This window comes from Meles meles, chromosome 6 (assembly GCF_922984935.1).
Source record: "Meles meles chromosome 6, mMelMel3.1 paternal haplotype, whole genome shotgun sequence".
In the NCBI taxonomy this organism is placed as follows: domain Eukaryota; kingdom Metazoa; phylum Chordata; class Mammalia; order Carnivora; family Mustelidae; genus Meles; species Meles meles.
Window position 1 is genome coordinate 99,744,220 of NC_060071.1, and position 23,709 is coordinate 99,767,928.

Here is a 23,709-nt window from a genome sequence, read left to right on the forward strand (position 1 = left end):
TTACCCTCTAATTCTTAGGTTTATGTCCAATAGAAATGCATTCATATATTCACTAAAAGATTGGCACAAAAATATTCTGAGTATAACTATCACATAAAGGTTATCAAACTGGAAATAAAAGTTCATAAATAGTCAAAATAATTTTGTTATATGCATCCAGGGGAACATTATATTATAATGAAAATAAAATGGCTCTGGGTACACACAGCAGCATATGAATCTCACAAATACAATACTGGGACGGAAATCTGGACACAAATTCTATTGTATAGTTCCTTTTATATAAAATTTAAAAGAACAAAACTAGTCTAAGAAGTTCAAAGTCAGAATAGAGGTCACATTTCCATGAGGCTGTGGAGGAAGGGCAGGAGGAAAGCTTGACAGCTATTAATTCTTTGCTTCTCAATTTGGGTGCTGAATACACACATATGCTCACTCTTTGAAAGTTCATTAAGCTATATACTTATAACTTCCACAATTTGTTACATTTTAATAGGTTAAAATTAATTAATATCTTATACTGCATTTTTGAGATAGTGATTTAATATTCTTAAATTATATCATCAGCAAGCAGGGGCATTATATGATAATCAAGTATTAAAACTAATAACGAAATCATGGGGACACTGAGTCTAGACTTCCAACACTGCGAGAGGAATAAATTACTGAACAAGAACCTTGCAATCTAAGTGAGTATCATCATTTATGTCTCTGAGCACTCCCACCAAATAAACTTCTTTTTTTTTTTTTAAAGATTTTATTTATTTATTTGACAGAGAGAGAGATCACAATTAGGCAGAGAGGCAGGCAGAGAGAGAGGAGGAAGCAGACTCCCCGCGGAGCAGAGAGCCCGATGTGGGGCTCGATCCCAGGACCCTGAGATCATGACCTGAGCCGAAGGCAGCGGCTTAATCCACTGAGCCACCCAGGCGCCCCCCACCAAATAAACTTCTATATTACTAGACCAACTGCAATCTGTTACATGCCTCCCTTTTGAGTTTTTCTATTTCTGTTAGAAGAAATTGATAGTCACTGTGAAAGGAAATGAAATGTGCTACACTAGAAACAATCCTTCAAAACAATTTTCTGTAAAGAAAGTTAGCATTTGACTTGTACTATACGAAGGAGCTATAATATGACATTTTTCATCTTCTTTAGATCACACACACACACACATACACACATAACAGGATAATCAGGAGAAATTTTAGGAAGGAAACTTATAAAGGCAACATAAATACCTATTATTTCATTTTCCATTATGTTGGTTTCACGTCTTGGATAACCTGATAGGATGTCTTCTAGTGCTATGAGAAACATGAAGATTTTATAGAATCAGGAGGGCCATAAATGACAATATTGTGTTCATTGACTCCATGGGGCTCAATGGATGACATGGGGGAGAGAGCACGTTTTAGAAGCCTAACACAGAGCTCTTACTGTCATAGCAAAAAAATAGGTTTCAACAAGATGGGATCGGAAGGGAGACAAACCATAAGAGACTCTTAATCTCACAAAACAAACTGAGGGTTGTTGGGGGGCAGGGAGGTAGGAGAGGGTGGTGGGGTTATGGACATTGGGAACAATATGTGCTATGGTGAGTGCTGTGAAGTGTGTAAGCCTGACGATTCACAGACCTGCACCCCTGGGACAAATAATACATTATATGTTCATAAAAATAATTAATACAAAAATAAAGAAAATGTTCCCATCTTAAAAAAAAATAGGTTTCAAAAATTAGAAAACACATTGAAAAACTAACAAATCAGGTGAGAAATGTTAGCAAATGGAGTACAGAGCTTCAGAAGAGTCTTAAGACATGGATTAGGTGAACAATTGAGACTGAGAGAGAGAGAGATCATTATAAGCCAGAAGATAGGAGCTGATGAAGATGGGCCACAGAGAAGAGGCATGCTCTAAGTCCCCAGTAAGGACTGCCCATGCAGCCTCTTCCCAAGATGACTCACAGAGTCGAGTGTCAGGTTAAGAAGTACTGACATCTGAAACGCTGAGATGTATGTCAAAAATAGTTACACTCTGACATTAATATTGTATCAGAATGTACAGTGTTTTTTTGGAATTGTGTTTTTTCTGTTTTTTTTTTAAGTTTGTTGTGTGTGCATGTGTATAGTTTTATGTACCTTTTAAATTGGTTTTAAAGGAAACTTTTATCTAGGCAAAGTTTGTGAACAGCAGCACTATTTTTGTTTTGTTTGGGGGGGGGGGGAAGGAATTGAGAGAGAGAGAAAAATGGGACAGAGGGAGAAGGAGAGAGAGAATCCCAAGCAGGCTCCACACCCAGCTTGGAGCCTGATATGGGGCTTGATCCCACAAATCTGAGATCATGATCTGAGTCAAAAATCAAGAGTCAGACACCTAACTGAATGAGCCACCCAGGCACCCTTGAAAGGAACACTATTGACATTTTGTACAAGATAATTATGTTTCTGTGGAGGCTGTCAGTGCTCAGTAGCATTTCTGGCTTCTACCTTTTAGATACCCAAAGGTCAGTACCACCTCCAGTCAAAACAATCAAAAATGTCTCAATAAACTGCCAAATATCCCTTAAAAGGAAAAACTGCCTCCTGTTGAGAACCACTGACCTAAGCAGGAAAATAAAATGATACCACTCTCTCTCCCCCCCCTTTTTTTTTAATGGGTTTGCCTCATCCACTCTATCATAGCTGAACTCAAATGTGAATTGTATTATCTCTATGCATGTTAAGTAAGTAAAGTTATATGGGGCATAAGTTATAGAAAACATGGAAAGACTAATCCTAATGTTTATATGACTTAAACTTTCTATAATTAAAAAGTCAATGAAAGGTTTTTAAAGTATTGTCCCAACTTTGTATTTTGAAAATTAATTAAATAGTTTGGGAACACATTTATTGACTTCTCCATGGACAAATTTTCACTTACTAGTCATTAACACTTGAATCTTAACAGATGAATTCTGGTTAAGAGGAACTTGAATTTGTGGGTTGATGCATTTACATGCACACACAATTTTCAGATAAGTATATCTGTTGAAGCAAAAGAGTAAAAAAAAAAAAAAGAAGAAAAGATTCTTTGAAAGCTAAAATGAAGATATCTTATGGAGTTTGGAGAGGAATAATTTAAGAACTAATTTTGATTGATTCTATTTAGAAATTTGCTAAAGCATTTAAAGAGAGCACTAGTTTTGGAAGTATTTAGACAGAATTCAAAGGGAAACAAAAACAAAGTAAACAGAAAATTTGGCAGGTTGACCAATTCAATTAAAAATTGCATATAAAATCTCATGCAAGTCAAGACTGCAAAAAAATTACCTTTTAAGCATCATTTTAAAATCATAAAATAAGATGTATAAATTAGTTTCTGAAACTATTCTATTATAAAAGGGGGAAATTAAATACAGGTTTTTCTTTAAAAGTTTATCAACAGTTTCTAACATTTCATGAATAAGAAAAATAAGAGTAAATTCCAAAAGCTAATTAACATCACCATTCTGGGCAGCAAAGAAAAGAGACACTCATCCTAAATATGTAAATATTCTCATTTTTCAAAGACCACTTCATATGTCACCTTCTTCTGTGGAATTTTCCTTTTTCTCCCAGAATCAACTGTTTCTTCATCTGAGCTTCCAACAGTTCATGCCCATGCTTCTATTGTGGTTACAATCTTCCTTAGGATCTATGCCTGATACTTTTCTCCCTGTACGTGTATAAGACTCTGTGGTTTCAGTGACTACACTCATTCCTCTTCCTGTCCTTCATAGCAACTGACACAGATGCAGGTTAGAGCAGAAATTTTCTAAAGACCTGTGGAAAGCATCATTCACATTGATCTTCTTGGTTTAATATCCTGTGGTAAGTAACCAAAAAAATATAGAAAATAGAATTTTGTTTTACAGTTTAATGGTTCTTTAATGTTAGTGTTAATATCTGTAAATCTGTAGAGCCATGTATTGGTACTCATTCATTTCCATGGGTAAGTTTTTAAAGAGAAATAAAGAATGATTAAGACCAGAAATGGGTCTAAGTTAAGGTGCATTTTGGCAACATTGAGTCATAGATGGTTAGAGCAAAAGTATCTTAGAGTTTATTTACTGCATTTTCTTGGTTGTAGAGGAAAGTAAGCAGAGGCCTGTTTACATACTCATGATCTTATATCTAATTTAAGGGAAGCCAGAACCATATCACAGATCCTTAAATGTTACTGCCTATAGACTATTTAACCCACACGAACTCAGTGAGGTGAGTCAGTAGACTTGGGAAATGAATACCTGTCATAACAATAGGACAAAACAAAAATGAACTATTGGTATTTCATCAGGATAGAAAACCTTTGCACAGCAAAGGAAACAATGAACAAAACTAAAAGAAAATCTATGGAGTGGGAGAAGATATTCACAAACGGCATATCAGATAAAGGGCTAGTATCCAAAATCTATATGGAACATATCAAACTCAACACCCCAAAAAACAAAAAATCCAGTCTAGAAATGGGCAGACAACATGAGCAGACACTTCTCCAAAGAAGACATACAAATGGCCAACAGACACATGAAAAGATGCTGACCATCACTCATCATCACGGAAATGCAAATCAAAACCACAATGAGATACCACCTCACACTGGTCAGAATGGCTAAAATTAACAACTCAACTTCACTCATATGTGGAATTTAAGAAACAAAATAGATGAACATAGGGGAAGGGAAGGAAAAATAAAATGAGATGAAAACAGAGAGGGAGGCAAACTAAGACTATTAATTGTTTTCTACAGTGAGAGAGGAGTGAGGTAGGGAGAGGAGTGAGGTAGGGAGGATGAAGTAACTGGGTGATGGGCATTAAGGAGGGCACTGGATGTATGGGTATTGGTCATTATATGCAACTGATGAATCATTAAATTCAACCCCTGAAAGAAATACTACAGTAAATGTTAACTAAGTTGAATTTAAATTAAAAATTTAATTAAGAAAATGCCAAAAACAATAGGATAAAGAAGACTGAATTAGGAGATTTCAAATTAATATCATTGTTTTAGCCCTATTTTACAACTATAGGATATACAAAATAAAACCAAAAACTAAAAAAAAAACAACCAAAAAACCCCCCAAATATATAAAATGCCTTCCAAGAAACTGATTAAATAATTTTTAAGATAATGTTAGTTGAGGGGCGCCTGGGTGGCTCAGTGGATTAAGCCGCTACCCTCAGCTCAGGTCAGGGATCGAGCCCCACATCTGGCTCTCTGCTCTGCAGGGAGCCTGCTTCCTCCTTTCTCTGCCTGCCTCTCTGCCTACTTGTGATCTCTCTCTCTGTCAAATAAATAAATAAAATCTTTAAAAAAAAAAAGATAATGTTAGTTGAATAAGGCGCTTATTTTCTGGATATTAGCAAGTATTGACTTTTACAGAACTACTACCGGTTGGCGCGTCTCTTTTTGAGTGGAGTTAAATATGACTTCATCTACCAAGGAGGACAATATAAGCTTTAATAAAATAAACATATATAACTAAGCTGTCTGTAGATCTTTATGTAAACATAATAATAAGAGCAGGTGGGGCACTTGGGTCACTCAGTCAGTTAAATCATCTGAGTTTGGCTCAGGTCATGATCTCAGGGTCTTGGGGATCAAGCCTGAGTCAGGCTCTGCACTTAGCGGGAGTCAGCTTGTCCCTCTGCCCTTCCCTGGACTCATGTACGTGCATGCACACTCCCTCTCCCTCAAATAAATAAATAAAATATTTAAAAATAATAAGAGAAGGCGATATCTAGATAAACTTCTTTTACTTGAAATTATATTTTATGATAATTCCTCATGTTATTTCAATGAACAAATTTAAGTTAGATATATCCTATTTATGAAAAGAAACTGAGCTATCTGTATTCAGATGAGAATTACTGAATTTGATAATTTTCATATTTTGTATAGCCCAGATTAATTTTTTTAAAAATAATAATGAAACAATTTCAGAGCTATAAAACATAATATAATAAAATTCTCTCTGGTGTTTTGGGGAGAGGTAATTACTACAGAATATTAAATTGGGAAAACAGAAATAGAGCATTTAATCTACATGAATAATTGGGACACCTGCACACAGCCGACAGCTTTGCTTTTGGAGAATGTTAAAGATTGGTTTTCAGTGATTTCAGGTCTTATCGTTATAGCTTTTATTAACGAAAGATCGTGGAAGAAAACTGTTGATAAATGAAAATTTAATTTGATTAAATGCTTGAGAAGTACAATGACCTTGTTATTGGAAATCCACAAAAAATGTACTTCTAGAAATACACTGAAAGCTAAATTTAATCAATTATTTCTAGAAAATTGTCAATTAATTCTGACTTTCTGATCAATGGCTTGAGATAGATATCTTTTGACAAAAATAATGAACATACTTTTTAAAGTATAGGTTACTTGTTCTGTTCCTTGTTTATATTTTATGCTTTATTCTTGAGTTATTTTTTATCTTTGTCTTCTGTGATTCAATTGGTCTCTTCTAAGTAATAGAAATTCTTAAAATTTTTGGACATTAATTTGTAAAACAGCCAGTGAAAGTAAAGGAGTCATGCTAAGTCCTTTGCAATGCAATATCATTTAAAAAATCATAAACTATAAACACTCTCTTGGTTAGAACTTGGAAGTATGCCCACCATTACCACAAGAGAAAGTGCTGACTAACAAAGACCATTTCCTCCAGTTAAAAATGATTATATATTTAAGAAAGAAACCCTAGTAAGTCTCTGGCAAGGCAAAAATCACGGGAAATAATAAAGGACATTACTCAGTTCAATTTGGGAACTGGGGAGCAGATATTTTTTAAAACTTAGCTAAATTTTGTAAGACCCTGTAGTACCTCGGTTAAGCCAGTGGCCCTAGAACCATATTGTGTGGGTTTTGAATCTCAGCTTTGCTGCTTAGATACGGCTTGTCTGGGGGAAGTTACTTAATTAGTCCTTCATTAGATTTTCTTTTCTTTAAAAATGGGAATCATAATATTTTTTTACCTCATAAATATTTTGGAATGATTGAAAAGTTAATGTACACAGTGTGCCTGGTAGCTTGGTACATAGTAAATGTTCCATCAGTATTAACTATTACTATTACCTAAGTGGAACTGATATATTCAACTGTTTACATTTTTTCTTCTAGAATTTTAGAATTATACATTTTTTTTGTAATAAGCCTAAAGATCCTTTAGTAATGTTAGGAGTGCTAATATTTGATGTATTTCCAGTAAGTGAGTTCTGAACAAATGCATTTGATACCACAATTCAGATTTTTAGAGAGAATTCAGTCATTTCATATGGATACACTAGAGTTAGTTAAACCAACACTTTTCGGTACAGGGGGTTATGATGTTCCTGGGGTTACAGTATATTACTGCACAGTTAGAGAAGTGTAAATTCATGCCTCACTGAATACATATTGACTTCCTCCATAAAGGTTAAATTTATTTCAATATTGACAATTTTTTTCTCTTTCCATATTAGAAATCTGAGATAATAGCCAACAAAAATAGGCTGAATTATTTCTAAAATTAAAAAACAGTTTACAGTGTCACTTAGTAGAGGCCAGGGGTTCAAGATAGGGGATGATGAAATTAAGGAGAAAATGGGAACAAAATAAGAGGCATAAGTGAGCTTGAGGCAGCATGGGATTTGACATGAAGAACATGGTTTGTGGAGTACAACACATATTGTGATGCCTTTTAAAAAAACATGTCTGTAGATTATTCGACACTCCTCCCTTTGATCCCCTCTGGGAAATAGGACAGCCTCTACCACTCCAACTATAGGAAATAAACAGAGTTGCTGGAGAGGAGGGGGATGGGGGATGGGGTAATTGAGTGATGGACATTAAGGAGGGCACTGGATAGTAATGGGCACTGGGTGTTATATGCAACTGAGGAATCATTAAATTCTACCCCTGAAAGAAATAATACAATATATGTTAACTAGATTGAATTTGAATTAAAAATTTAATTAAGAAAACCCCAAAAAGAATAGGATAAAGAAGACTGAATTAGGAGATTTCAAATTAATATCATTGTTTTAGCCCTATTTTACAACTATAGGGTATACAAAATAAAACCAAAAACCAAAATCTAAAAACAAACAAACAAACAACAAAAAAACCCCAAAATATATAAACTGCCTTCAAAGAAACTGATTAAATAATTTTTGGAATAATGTTAGTTGAGTAAGGCACTTATTTTCTGGATATTAGCAAGTATTGACTTTTAAAGCACTACTACCAGTTGGTGCATCTCTTTTTGAGTGGAGTAAATTTGACTTCATCTACCAAGGAGGACAATATAAGCTTTAATTAAATAAACATATATAACTAAGCTATTTGTACATCTTTATGTATAAACATAATAATAAGAGTAGGTGGGGCATGTGGGTGACTCAGTCAGTCACCTTGAATAGAATGCAGATATGACACTGCATAACCTCAGAGCCCAGGTTAAAAGAACCCACATAGTTCTTTGGATCTTTGCCCTGGGATCCAGTATAAGTCTGGCTACGGTGAGCCTGCCATTTGAAGAAATAATGTAAAGAGACTATTGAGAGTCAATGACAGAGACAGAGACAGAGACTGACCTAAAGAATTCAGCTGTTTAAACTTTTTAATTTAGCAACAGATACCTAAATGAAAAGCCTTGAAGATGATTCCAGCCCTACCCGCTTCCTGAGTGCAATCATATGAGACCCTGAATTTTTTAGTTTAAAAATTGAACTTTTTAGTTTGAAAAGTTTAAACTTTTTAGTTTAGCAACAGATACCTAAATGAAAAGCCTTGAAGATGATTCCAGCCCTACTCGCTTCCTGAGTGCAATCATATGAAACAGCTGAATTTTTTAGCTGATCTGAATCTGAACCCCCAGATTTGTGAGCAAAACAAATGACAGCTACAGTTTTGAGCTACTGTTTGGGGGTGGCTTATTACATAACAGTAAATAATCAGAACAATATGACCTTTCATATTGTTAAATCACACCGAAGTTTAGTATGATTTAATATGTATATAAAGTTTCCTAATTTAGCTTAATATCATTTAGTACATAACTAGGATATCAGAGAGAGATAGACGTTTGGAAGAAACGCTTATTATAAGCCAGTAAAGTTGTTAAAGAGATCCATTTACTCAACATGCATTTATTGAGCATCTATGATATGTTGAGTAATGTTCTAAGTTCTAGGGATACATCACTGAATGACAATGGATAAATTCTTCATCCCCACAGTCCCCGTGCAAGATTCAGACAATAAATAAAGAAATATGTATTAAATAGCTCTAAGTAGCTATGTGATAAGAAGAAACAACAAATCATGGAAGGTGGTTATTTCAGATGGAGTAGTCAAATCTTGACCCAGAAGATGGTATTTGAAAATTAACATTCTAGACCAAAAGAATGGCAAATGTTTAAGTCTTCAGTTGTGGAAAAGAAAAAGAAGAATAATGAGTCTAAAGTATAGTAGGGAAAGAATAGAGGGACATGAAATGATGAGGAAAAATTTTACTTCCATTTTAGGTGAGATGGAAGCCATGGGAAGAGTTTTCATTAGGAGGATGAGATCATTTCAATCACTCTCGCTCCTGTATGAATGTAACTGAGATGGCTACCTGCTGACAAAAATCCATACTTGATGGATTCTTGAGCACATAGTAAGAATATGTTTCCCAACTTTCACGTCATTGGGTGTAATTGTGTGCCAATGATAACCATTAGGATGTGAGTAAAACTAACACTTATCTGACCCATAAAAGATCTCCTATGTGTGCTCATTTAAGCTCCTTCCCACTTCCAGCAGACAGGGATGGATGCAACACTCAGAGAAACCTTAGAACCCACAGACTGAAGATGGCTGAGAAATCATCGACCTAGATGTCTGAATGAGTGCATGGAAAAGACTCTCCATACCCCCACACACACTGATCACACACACACACACACCAGTCACACACACAATGCCATCACCAGCATTATCAATTAGGAAACATCTGAACTCTTTCATGAGAAAAATCTAAAGTGTCCTTATTTCACATAATTATATGTATGGTTCTGTCTGTTAGTTGCCTAGTCTACCTCATCTCATAAGTGGATAAAAGGGTCTTCTAAAAATGGAGCCAGAGCAGAAAGATTGAGGAAAAGTCTATTTCAATCAACTACAGGAGATATACTGATAGTTTACACAAAGGTGGTAACAGTGAACTTGGCAAGACATGACCAGATTCAGAGTACAGTTTGAAGACAGACCCAATGTGGATCAAGATGGCAGAAGGGGAGCCTGTCTATTTCATCTCAGTCCTGCTGAGGAGCTTTTTGTGGGACCAGCTGGAGCTCTGAAATATTTTCTTTGAAAATGTACCTGATCTACCTGGGGAAGCCAAAACCTGTGAGGCAACAGGACAGAGGTGACCACACTGGAATTTGTGCACTCTGACAGAGTTTCCCAGTAAGCATTTCTGCTAAATAGATTAGAGTCACAAGGAAGGAGAGGCTTGTTGTAGGCTCTGTTTAGTTGGCTGCTTGGAGGAAAGAGAGAAGCCTTCAGCAGAAAGGGGAAAGGACACTGCATGACAGCTTGTATTCAGAGAATATGGCACTTAAAGGTACTCTCGGGAGATGCCCTCACTAGGACTCAATCCTTGATACACATGGATGTACACCAATCTAGATAGAGGAATCTCCCAAGAGTCCAAGAAGGTACCACATAAGAAAGAAAAATGTCTTATATAGAGACATCTCTACTCCACCCCAAGCTAGGGTAGTCAGAACCTGGCAATCAGGTCAGGGGTAGAGTGGGTGGTCAGGACAGTGGAGGATCGACAGACCAAGAGAAAGGAGCCAACCATACCACCAACTCTGCTTTCCCACTGCAGGTCTTTAGCCCACTGGGGACCCAAGCAGGGTAGGAGAGAAACTTTACATTAAATCAGGTGTGGAGTTTTACTACTATGTTGGATCACGCATCCACAAACATTGAACTAAATCCATGCTTGTGATTTGAATGTACCGTAATTCTAATAATGAATGTACTCTATTTCTAATAATGAGCATAAGTGTCATGGGCTATGCCTGACTTTTCTTCCTGAAACAGGGAAGATTAAGCCACTGAATAAAATTTAAAGAGACCACAGGAAACTTAAATACAATAATGTCTTGATCAGGTTATGAACCATGCTTGTTCAGCACAGTGGTTCAATTCATGACAGATGAGAAATGTGGAAATGACATACTGAACAGGAGTTTGGAAAGCACTGAGTCCAGGCCATGTTACTTTTCTCCTGACTTGGGAAAAATATGGATCAATCACTACAATTTCTTAAAGAATCATAAGACAAGGCATTGCAGCTCTATTTCTAAATACCTAACAAAATATTAAAACATACGAGAGCCCTCTTCAGTTTTGAGCTTGCTTTCTACATGAAGTATTGTCTACATTATTTAAAGTGTTTCCTATTTAAAAATATCAAATGACAAATTCAGAAATGTTTCTAGAGTTTTATTCCTGTCTGCCCCCTATGTTCTGATTTTTTTGTCCATGAATATTCTCAAATTGTAATGGGAATTCCATGCACAAAATATCCCTAGACAGAAAACCTGGTCTATGGATTTCAATTTAATTACAGATTAGAATGGGGGGAAAATAAACCTAGGGTTCTATATCCATAACACCATTAATCTGAGACTCTGTAGAGGTCTACAAATTCAGAAGACTTGAAAATAATTTCTTTGATATAATAAAAAGAGAACCATTTTCTTTAACTGAATTCCTTGGCCTTTGTGGCAGAAATCAGATGCCTCACATTATTGCAGCAGTTTCTCTCCTCACATGCAATCTAGGACCCATTAACCAAGGCTATTTCTATATTCAGTAACATTTTATACAAACTCGATTTTATGAATGTGAATGCCACTGCTGAGAGGTCTCACTGGTAATATAACACGGTGATGCAAATGTACAGTTCAGCTAAATTAAAGGCATAAAGATAAATTATAAATTGGGGAAATACATTTTTCAGTTATATGATTTTTTTTTTTAGGTTATTCCTGTCAAAGTTGGAAACTGTCCTTTGTAAGAACACAATGAAAACTGCTAGACAGAACGGGAGAGAGCAGATCGCTTCCTGAGCATGTATGGGCTGTGGCTTGTTAGTCCCATATGGAGGGCGCCTGAGCAACACAGATATTTTATGCTAGATATTCTGCCAGTTGTATAGGAATTCAATGCAACTGCAGATAATCCTCTGGTCAAACTATATTTAAAGCATCACTTTTCTATAGTGAATTCCTATCTTTGATAAAATAATGGAATGAAAGGTTCTCCATTGCATTCATGAGTCTTAAAAATAGTTTGGCAATGCTTTAATCTCAATTTTTGTAGCAAGATTTGGTAGAATTATTTCATGGCTATTTGAGAAAGCGTATGTTTAGAGGTAACCAAATTAAAAGCAGAAATAATAAACAGGGGTGGTTTGTATGGTTCTGTTCTTTTTTCTTGAAAATTGGGGTGGCAGAAGAACAGAATCTGGCAACTCACTGAGACAAAGCTTAGAGCAGTCCCATTTCACTGATACTGGTATGGAAGTTAGGAAGGTTAAGATATTTCCATTCAGGGACCCTGTCTTTTTATTTATTACTATATACTATCCTTTGTATTCTTATCTTCCTTACAGAATTGTAAACCCCTTTGAGGGTAGGGATTTAGTCACTGATCTTTGTAGTTACCCCAATGTATTCCTTACAAATTTGCTGAGTTGTTAGACTATGGTGGTTGTCCAGTAGAAATTTATAGAGTCAACTGAAATAAAGATCGCATTCCATTAGTTTTGAAATCCTTATTTATGTTCACATTCAAATATCTCTAAAATCAGAATGCACCTTAGGTTCAATACCCTTTTATGATTACTATTAGCAGGGCACAGCCCTGGTGATCTGGCTTGGAAGAAAATCAGAGATAATATTTCTCTATAATTCTGAGTTATAAACATTCTTAATGAGAAAGAAAGATGTTGGATAGAAAACCATAATCATCAAAGACTGGGATTAAAACATTTGCATTGGTTCTCAGTGTGAAGTTTTAAGAATAATTTAAGTAAGTTATTTTTCTTTATTTTCCTTTTTACATCTACTAATGAGCTGTACATGGTTTAAAAGAAAACCTAAGTATAAACAGATCTGAAAGACTTCTTTCAGCAACATTCTATTTCATAAGAAAACACTGTGATAGCTTAAGTGGTGTTATGTTTTACTTTGTAGAGATACATAAAATAATGGCACATCCTGCAATTACTAAATATTGTATGGCCCATGATTTTATAGCAAATAGCTCATTTTCTAGTGTCTTGATTTGTATCTAACACCCTGAAATATTTTGAATAGAGCATGCTTCTGGTTAAGTAGCATATTTCTAAGAATTTGGATAGTAACAGATAACAAAACCACCATAATTCATGTTCACAAAATCACAAAAGTTAATCTCAATATTATCAATTATGTTTTGCTTCCATTATAATCATCCATCATGAGAAACTTTTATTTGTTGTGAGAAGAGTCCTCTTGGGCATATGGATATCTATTTTAAATTTAGAGCTATTGGTGTCCATCCTCCATCCCTAACCCAGGACTGTGCCAGGTGAAGTGAGACAAGAAGAAACACAGTCTCCTTTACACCATAACTTACATCCTCCAAACTGGAGGGATAGCATCTCCTCTACAACTTGCAGTAGCCACACTAGAACTTCAATGCTACCATTGATTTAGTGACCACATTTATGTAAATTCCTCAAATACACTTTGTTTTTCATGATCTCTGACTTTTCCATGTCTTTTCCTAATCTCAGTCTGTTAAAACTCTACCCGGTCTAAAGAACCTGATGTAAATGTCATTAGATATTTCCTAAAACCTCAGCTAGAAGATACTGTAATTTTTTATATGTCTATAGCTTTTGTTTATGCCTCTCAAACACTGCATCACAGGGGCTATTAATCAAGGTATTTTATTTTCACTCATAGTATAATCCTTGAGTACAAGGTAATGTTTTATAGATTTCTGTATAATCCCATAATTTAGAGCGCTGCTTCTAATAGGGATTCAATAAATGTTTATTAAACATTTAACTGATACATTTGCTAAATTCATAAACTAATACACAATCTGAATAATGAAGCTTAATGCTCTATGCCACATTTGCATTTTAATGATTTTTTTTACTAAGAACATATAAAAACTATTCAATGGAATAGTTTCATAATATCATTAAGAATATGTTACAAAAACTATCCAATGCAAATATAAATTATGATTATTAAGATTGAGAAATTTTAGTGTCCATTAGACATTATTCATCAATTATAAACAATTTCCTATGTATTTTATACATACATGCAATATTTGAGGAAATGTTTTTATATCAAATATTATGTTTTGCAGTAGCCTGGTTGATCCAGAAATCGATGTGGTAACATTCTCTAGGCCAACTCACCTCTCACAATGATGTTGGTGGACTTTTTTGCAGGGTTTCCCACATTATTATTGGCAATGCAACTGTAAGTACCAGCATCTTCTGAGGTGATGGCAGGTATGGTCAATGTTCCTCCATTCAAAACAGTCTTTTCAGGCAGAGTCCCAAAGGACCTGACCCAGGTGAGAGTGGGTGCAGGTTCTCCTCCTGTTGTAACACATACTAATGTTATGGCCTCTCCAGGATTTACAACTATAGGGTCATCCACCAAGAGTTTAATTGACGGAGATGCTAAAAGACATAAACAAACAAAAAATGCACTATTTAGATCTGTTACAACTGGAATTCCACAGCATGCTTTATATTTATTCAAACAATTAAAAAGATATATTCATTTCCTTTGCCAAAATCTTATTGTATTAATGAAGTTTAAGCAGATAAAATGGTTACATATATTAATTACATGGTAAAAACCTGTAGAAGTGTATTAAGAATCTTACATGTATAGAGAGGAATTAAAATTTGTGTATTCTGAGATTATTGTTCCGAAATCAGGATGGCAAGGAGGATTAAAGTTTTTAAACAAAAATCCCTTTCCCTTTGAATGCTGACAATCACCATTTGTTTCTTTCCTTCCAGGTATATATATTGCAGCTGTTTAGTCCTTGTATTTTCATGGTAGGGATTGTCAATTATTTAATTTTTAGATCATTCTGAGGTGAAATGATACATTTTTATACCTGAACACAACGGAGTAAGAGATAAAGGCATTCCAGTCTTTTATTAAGCCATGGGCCTAGTTTTTTATCTTGAAAGGAATAACAAAACTATCTAATTCTAATGCAGTCTCCATACTTCATCTCTCATCTCTCCATTCACAAAAGATCTAGACAGTGTGTTCTCATCACCACTGCTGTAAAACAAACAAATGAGAGTTCAAACATAGTCACCAAACTGTGCCTCCTACCACTCGAATGTTTAGTTTATAATAATCTCCCCAGTAAGAATAGTCATTTGCAATCTTTCAGGTTAAAAAATACAAAGATAAAATATCCATTCAAAAAATGCTGTGTTAGAATTTTCATCAAACCCTCAAAATAGAAACGGCACAAAAATATGTATGTTCACAGACAGCACTTTTCTGCTTACAGTACATTACATTGTCTCCAACAATGCATCCCTAAAGGAAAACAGGGGGGTGCCGTATGCTGGTATTTAATCTCACATATTCAGAGATATTTTGTGTCAAAGTCAAAACTGTATTGTATGAAATCAATCCATATTAGAAACACTTAACATGATGAACATTTTTTTTTTCATGTGTCTGATAGCCATTTGTATGTCTTCGTTGGAGAAGTGTCTGTTCATATCTTCTGCCCATTTTTCGATATGATTATCTGTTTTGTGTGTGTTGAGTTTGAGAAGTTCTTTATAGATCCTGGATATCAACCTTTTGTCTGTACTGTCATTTGCAAATATCTTTTCCCATTCTGTGGGTTGCCTTTTTGTTTTGTTGACTGTTTCCTTTGCTGTGTAGAAACTTTTGATCTTGATGAAGTCCCAAAAGTTCATTTTTGCTTTTGTTTCCTTGGCCTTTGGAGACTTATCTTGAAAGAAGTTGCTGTGGTTGATATCGAAGAGGTTACTGCCTATGTTCTCCTCTAGGATTCTGATAGATTCCTGTCTCACGTTGAGGTCTTTTATCCATTTCGAGTTTATCTTTGTGTACGGTGTAAGCGAATGGTCGAGTTTCATTCTTCTACATATCACTGTCCAGTTTTCCCAGCACCATTTATTGAAGAGACTGTCTTTTTTCCATTGAATATTTTTTCCTGTTTTGTCGAAGATTATTTCACCATAGAGTTGAGGGTCCATATCTGGGCTCTCCACTCTGTTCCACTGGTCTATGTGTCTGTTTTTATGCCAGTACCACGCTGTCTTGGTGATCACAGCTTTGTAGTAAAGCTTGAAATCGGGTAACGTGATGCCGCCAGTTTTGTTTTTGTTTTTCAACATTTCCTTAGCAATTCAGGGTCTCTTTTGATTCCATACAAATTTTAGCATTATTTGCTCCAGCTCTTTGAAAAATACTGGTGGAATTTTGATCGGAATGGCATTAAAAGTATAGATTGCTCTAGGCAGTATAGACATTTTAACAATGTTTATTCTTCCAATCCAAGAGCATGGAACAGTCTTCCATCTTTTTGTGTCTTCTTCAATTTCTTTCATGAGTGTTCTGTAGTTCCTCGAGTACAGGTCCTTTACCTCTTTGGTTAGGTTTATTCCCAGGTATCTTATGGTTCTTGCTGCTATAGTAAATGGAATCTATTCTCTAATTTCCCTTTCTGTATTTTCATTGTTAGTGTATAAGAAAGCCACTGATTTCTGTACATTGACTTTGTATCCTGCCACGTTACTGAATTGCTGTATAAGTTCTAGTAGTTTGGGGGTGGAGTCTTTGGGGTTTTCCATGTAGAGAATCATGTCATCTGCGAAGAGAGAGAGTTTGACTTCTTCCTTGCCAATTTGGATACCTTTTATTTCTCTTTGTTGTCTGATTGCAGTTGCTAGAACTTCTAATACTATGTTGAACAAGAGTGGTGAGAGTGGGCATCCTTGTCGTGTTCCTGATCTCAACAGGAAGGCTGCAAGCTTTTTCCCATTGAGGATGATATTTGCTGTGGGTCTTTCATAGATAGATTTTATGAAGTTCAGGAATGTTCCCTCTATCCCTATACTTTGAAGCGTTTTCATCAGGAACGGATGCTGGATTTTGTCAAATGCTTTTTCTGCATCAATTGAGAGGACCATGTGGTTCTTCTCTCTTCTCTTATTGATTTGTTCTATCATATTGATTGATTTGCGAATGTTGAACTAACCTTGCAACCCAGGGATGAATCCCACCTGGTCATGGTGGATAATCTTTTGAATGTGCTGCTGGATCCTGTTTGCTAGGATCTTGTTGAGAATCTTTGCATCCATATTCATCAGTGATATTGGTCTGAAATTCTCCTTTTTGGTAGGGTCTTTGCCTGGTTTGGGGATCAGGGTAATGCTGGCTTCATAAAAAGAGTCTGGAAGTTTTCCTTCTGCTTCAATTTTTTGGAACAGCTTCAGGAGAATTGGTGTTATTTCTTCTTTGAAAGTTTGGTAGAATTCCCCAGGGAATCCGTCAGGTCCTGGGCTCTTGTTTTTTGGGAGGTTTTTGATCACTGCTTCAATCTCATTACTAGATATCGGTCTATTCAGGTTGTCAATTTCTTCCTGGTTCAATTTTGGGAGTTTGTAGCTTTCCAGGAATGCATCCATTTCATCTAGGTTGCTTAGCTTATTGGCATATAACTGTTGGTAATAATTTCTGATGATTGTTTCTATTTCCTTGGTGTTCGTTGTGATCTCTCCCTTTTCATTCATAATTTTATTGATTTGGGCTTTCTCTCTTTTCTTTTGGATTAGTGTGGCCAATGGTTTATCAATCTTATTGATTCTGTCAAAAAACCAGCTTCTAGTTTCATTGATACGTTCTACTGTATCTCTCGTTTCTATCTCATTGATCTCTGCTCTAATCTTGATAATTTCCCTTCTTACATGTGGAGTTGGTTTGATTTGTTGTTGATTCTCCAGTTCTTTAAGGTGTAGAGACAGCTGGTGTATTCTGGATTTTTCAATGTTTTTGAGGGAGGCTTGGATGGCTATGTATTTCCCCCTTAGAACCGCCTTTGCTGTATCCCATAGGTTTTGGACCGAAGTGTCTTCATTCTTATTGGTTTCCATGAATTGTTTAAGTTCATCTTTGATCTCCTGGTTGATCCAAGCATTCTTAAGCAAAGTGGTCTTTAGCTTCCAGGTGTTTGAGTTCCTTCTGAACTTTTCCTTGTGATTGAGTTCCAGTTTCAAAGCATTGTGATATGAGAATATGCAGGGAATAATGTCAGTCTTTTGGTATCGGTTGAGTCCTGCTTTGTGACCCAGTATGTGGTCTATTCTGGAGAAGGTTCCATGTGCACTTGAGAAGAATGAGTATTCTGTTGTTTTAGGGTGGAATGTTCTGTATACATCGATGAGGTCCATCTGGTCCAATGTTTCATTCAATGCTCTTATTTCTTTATTAATTTTCTGCTTCGATGATCTGTCTATTTCTGAGAGAGGCGTATTAAGATCTCCTACTATTATTGTATTCATATCAATATGACTCTTTATCTTGATTAATAGTTTTCTTATGTGATTGGGTGCTCCCATATTGGGGGCATAGATATTCACAATTGTTAAATCATCTTGGCGGATAGTCCCTTTAAGAATTATGTAGTGTCCTTCTGTATCTCTGACTACAGTCTTTAGTTTAAAATCTAATTTATCTGATATGAGAATCGCTACTCCGGCCTTCTTTTGAGGCCCATTGGCATGAAAGATGCTTCTCCATCCCTTCACTTTCAGTCTGGGTGTATCCTTAGGTTCAAAATGGGTCTCTTGTAGACAACATATGGATGGGTCCTGTCGTTTTATCCAATCTGCAACCCTGTGTCGTTTTATGGGCGCATTTAGGCCATTCACATTGAGAGTGATTATTGAGAGATAGGTTTTTATTGACATCGTGTTGCCTTTGAAGTCTTTCTGTCTGTAGATTGTTTCTATATTTCTGTTCAATGATATTCTTAGGATTTTTTCCCTTTTATAGGACCCCCCTTAATATTTCCTGCAGTGTCGGCTTGGTGGTTGCATAGTCTTTTAAGCCTTGCCGGTCTTGGAAACTCTTTATCTCTCCATCCATTTTAAATGTCAGTCTTGCTGGATAGAGTATTCTTGGTTGCATGTTCTTCTCATTTAGTACTCTGAATATATTTTGCTAGCCATCAGGGAGATTCAAATTAAAACCACATTGAGATACCACCTGACACCAGTTAGAATGGCCAAAATTAGCAAGACAGGAAACAACGTGTGTTGGAGAGGATGTGGAGAAAGGGGAACCCTCTTACACTGTTGGTGGGAATGCAAATTAGTGCAGCCACTTTGGAGAACAGTGTGGAGACTCCTGAAGAAATTAAGAATAGAGCTTCCCTATGACCCTGCAATTGCACTGCTGGGTATTTACCCCAAAGATACAGATGCAGTGAAAAGAAGGGCCATCTGTACCCCAATGTTTATTGCAGCAATGGCTACGGTCGCGAAACTGTGGAAAGAACCAAGATGCCCTTCAACGGATGAATGGATAAGGAAGATGTGGTCCATATACACAATGGAGTATTATGCCTCCATCAGAAAGGATGAATACCCAACTTTTGTAGCAACATGGATGGGACTGGAAGAAATTATGCTGAGCGAAATAAGTCAAGCAGAGAGAGTCAAGTATCATATGGTCTCACTTATTTGTGGAGCATAACAAATAACATGGAGGACATGGGGAGATGGAGAGGAGAGGGAGTTGAGGGAAACTGGAAAGGGAGATGAACCATGAGAGACTATGGACTCTGAAAAACAACCAGAGGGTTTTGAAGGGGCGGGGGGGGAGGTGGGAGGTGGAGGAACCAGGTGGTGGGTAATAGGGAGGGCACGTACTGCATGGAGCACTGGGTGTGATGCCAAAACAATGAATACTGTTACGCTGTAAATAAACAAATAAACGAATAAAAAAAAATAAATGCAGGCACAGAAAGAAAAAAAAAAAGAAAAGAAAAGAAACACTTAACATGGGGCGCCTGGGTGGTTCAGTGGGTTAAGCCTCTGCCTTCAGCTCAGGTCATGATCCCAGAGTCCTGGGATGGAGTCCCGCATCGGGCTCTCTGCTCAGCAGGGAGCCTGCTTCTCTCTCTCTCTCTCTCTCACTCTACCTGCCTCTCATCTCTGTCAAATAAATAAATAAAATCTAAAAAAAAAAAAAAACAAACAAACAAACACACTTAACATGTTTAGTTGTACTGTGATTTTTTTTTTTTTTTTTTTGCTATTAACTTCAGCTTAGACTTGGAGAGTGTTTTTCTCAGAATAAAAGGTAAATTCTTGTGTGTCCTGATATTCACCTTCCTTGTTAAAACAAAGCAAAACAAAATAAAAAAGGAGAGCAAGAAAACAATCCCCTATTACTATCATGGTTCTGTGGGACAGGCACGGTTTGTCTGGATGACATTTTTAAACATAATTTTTGCATGTTGGTCCTTCTAACATGATTTTAAGCAATATGGAAGTTTTCAAAGTATCTTAATAGCCCTTGTGAGGTGTTGACTTTAAATTACAAAGATTTAGAATTAGAAAATGTACATAGTGAAAAGAATATGCAAAAAGAACTCATTTAGTAGAAAAGAAAATTCTTTGAAGAGTTAAGGTTGTCAAGCTGACAAGAGATATTACTATTTAAATATTTTGAAAACAGATATTATATTTATTGATATATTGCCACAAAAAAGTAAAAGATCTCCCTATAGCCTAACTGAAACTTATTTATATTATAAACTCTTACAAATGTATTTAATTAAAATATAATTTAAATATTCCAAATTTTATATCATGTTAATCAAGCTCATTTGTTTTACACCATGTTTTAGTAAAATTAAAAGTCCCAAGGCTTAGGGGACATTAAAGCATATGTTTGAACTATGGAAACATACAATGGTGATATTAACTCACGAAATATTTGCCCTGAAATTCACTTGTACAAGATGAATTATTTTTCTATTAGACAGATAATATTTAAAGGAAAAAGCTCAAGAAAATTCCAAAGCTCAAAAAATAATACATACATAACAAAACCATTGTTCTACCTCTAATGTATTATGCAGAACTATATTCAGAGTCGTATTTTTAAAAATCCTCTCTTTTCCAAAACTGAATTGAAAAAAGAATATTGTCTAACCTTGTTTTATTGAAGATGGCATTCATCTTTCTGATTATCTCTGATATTAAAAATACCCCAGGGGCACCTGGGTGGCTTAGTCACTTAAGTGCCTGACTCCATTTTCGTTCAGCTTATGATCTCAGGGTCATGAAATCAAGCCCTATATCGGGCTCTGTGCTGGGTGCAGAGACTGCTTGAGATTCTCTCTCTCCCTCGGCCCATCCCCCCAACTTGTTCTCTCTAATTCAATATTGTGATAGGGCTTTTCAAAGCTCATGAGCAAAAATTATTATGTCAATTTCATTATCTACCTTGCAAATGAATGTTATTTTTTCAGTGTCCTTAAACTGTCCAACCATCCTGAGTATGCATTATAAGCTTCCTTTTTAGCACTTACATAGGTGTATAGGAAATGAGAACGAGAAATCTCATTGCATTAAATCATGTAGGTAGCTGAGTATTCAGTAAATGCCTATAATATGTGTTGGTCAGATTATTCTATCACTGTATCATTATAAACATGTAAGACCACAGAGGTCATCAGTTTCCTTTTTTTTTTTTAATTTTTTTTTTATTTATTTGACAGACAGAGGTTACAAGTAGGCATGCAGAGAGAGACGGAAGGGAAGCAGGCTCCCCACTGAGCAGAGAGCCCAATGCGGGGCTCGATCCCAGGACTCTGGGATCATGACCTGAGCTGAAGGCAGAGGCTTTAACCCACTGAGCCACCCAGGTGCCCCCAGTTTCCTTCTTAATATGAGAAAAACATGGTGTCCTAAAACATACTGCAAGATCTAGACATCCATACATTCTTCACAGCAACATGTGCGAGAGAGAGATTACTATTCTAAGCTCATTGTTAAGTGATAAAGAAATTAAACATGAAGGTTGAAAAGGGGACAAGAGAAACACTGAATGGAGAGAAAGTCCTTAAAAGAATACTGAATGTGGAACCTGTCAAAAGAAATCGCAGTAAACTCCACAACATGCTAAGAGGAGAAGACAGGGATTTCCCAATGTCTGCTAGGATATCCTTTCATGTATCAGCGATCAATAGCTGGTTATGTGAAAATGATGTGAGAAGAAATAAAGAAAGAATAAGGAATGAATGGGTGGTGAATGGAGGCACCATTATCCATCAGGATATAGGCACAAACTGAAATGAATAAAAATACAGCATGAGTTGAAGGAAGGGGGTAAAAATACACACGATTAGGGGCACCTGGGTGGCTCAGTGGGTTAAAGCCTCTGCCTTCGGCTTGGGTCATGATCCCAGGGTCCTGGGATGGAGCCCCGCATCGGGCTCTCTGCTCAGCAGGGAGCCTGCTTCCACCTCTCTCTCTGCCTGCCTCTCTCTCTGCCTGCCTGTTGGCCTACTTGTAATCTCTGTCAAATAAATAAATAAAAATCTTTAAAAAAAAATACACATGATTAACTTCCCACTGCTATTCTATGCCCCCACATTTTTTAAACTAAAAAATATAAAGATGACAGACAAACCAAGTCAAGCTTCTATGTGGTAAGACATAGCTTAAGCTTTGCTTACAGACTCAAGGAATAGAAAAAAGTTTCTCTCAAAAGAACTACTCACTTCACTGAGATGCAGAAACCACTGTCTTTTCATGAATTTCACTGAAATCCATTTTCAATACACATTTCATTGAAATACAGGTTGCAGTGAACATTTCACATAATAAAAATGAGCATGTTTTAGAAGTCGATTTGAAGACCGAAAATAATCTATCCATTTAGTTGGGATACCATTCAAATATGATCATTGTTGATATATTGATTGATTCTCATGAAGCCCAGGAATGACATCATTTTGAGGAATTCTGTTTAAAACAATGCTCCAGGATATGGCAACATTTGAAACAGTATTCATAGTCTCTAATTCAGGAGAGAGGCTTTGCTAAAGATATTGAAACCAACATGCATTTTTCATTATGTTAATATTCACAGGCTGGATATTTCTGGCAATGATTGAGAATGCAGAGTAAGTATGCTCCTTCATGGAAATTTACAGAAAAAGTGTCCTGAAGAGACTTAGTTGATAATGCCACGGTTCCAAACTGGGTTGGCACAACATTTTTTGTTTTATCATTTTTGTTGTTGTTGCTGCTGCTGTTAAGAAGGAATGTTTTTAGGTGTGTTGTTTATTTTTCCTAGCAAAACAAATTTCAACACATTCTTTCATTCAATAAGTATTTATTGACCACCTATTACGTATTTAGTCCCTGTGATAGGCGCTTGAGATCTCCTGGTGAAAAAAACAGTCAAAGAATCCCTGCACTCAGAAGCTCACATCCTAGAAGGAAAAAACCAGTCCTTTCTCCATGACTCCATTGTCTTAAGTGATTTCATATATTTACATCACCTGCCTATTCTTTGAAGTTATGTGCATTTATGATCCC

The 23,709-nt window shown here is 36.1% G+C and overlaps 1 protein-coding gene across 2 annotated transcripts in view; it reads right to left on the reverse strand.

The window, feature by feature from the left end:
• Positions 1 to 23,709, reverse strand: part of MDGA2 (MAM domain containing glycosylphosphatidylinositol anchor 2) — an 878,646-nt gene that overhangs the window by 283,444 nt on the left and 571,493 nt on the right. For both annotated transcript variants that reach the window (XR_006818839.1, XM_046010033.1), the window contains exon 6: positions 14,491 to 14,760. Coding sequence is in view for 1 of the 2 variants with exons in the window: in XM_046010033.1 (XP_045865989.1) it covers positions 14,491 to 14,760 (270 nt within the window). In the remaining variant the exon portion in view is untranslated. The remainder of the gene's footprint in view (positions 1 to 14,490; positions 14,761 to 23,709) is intronic.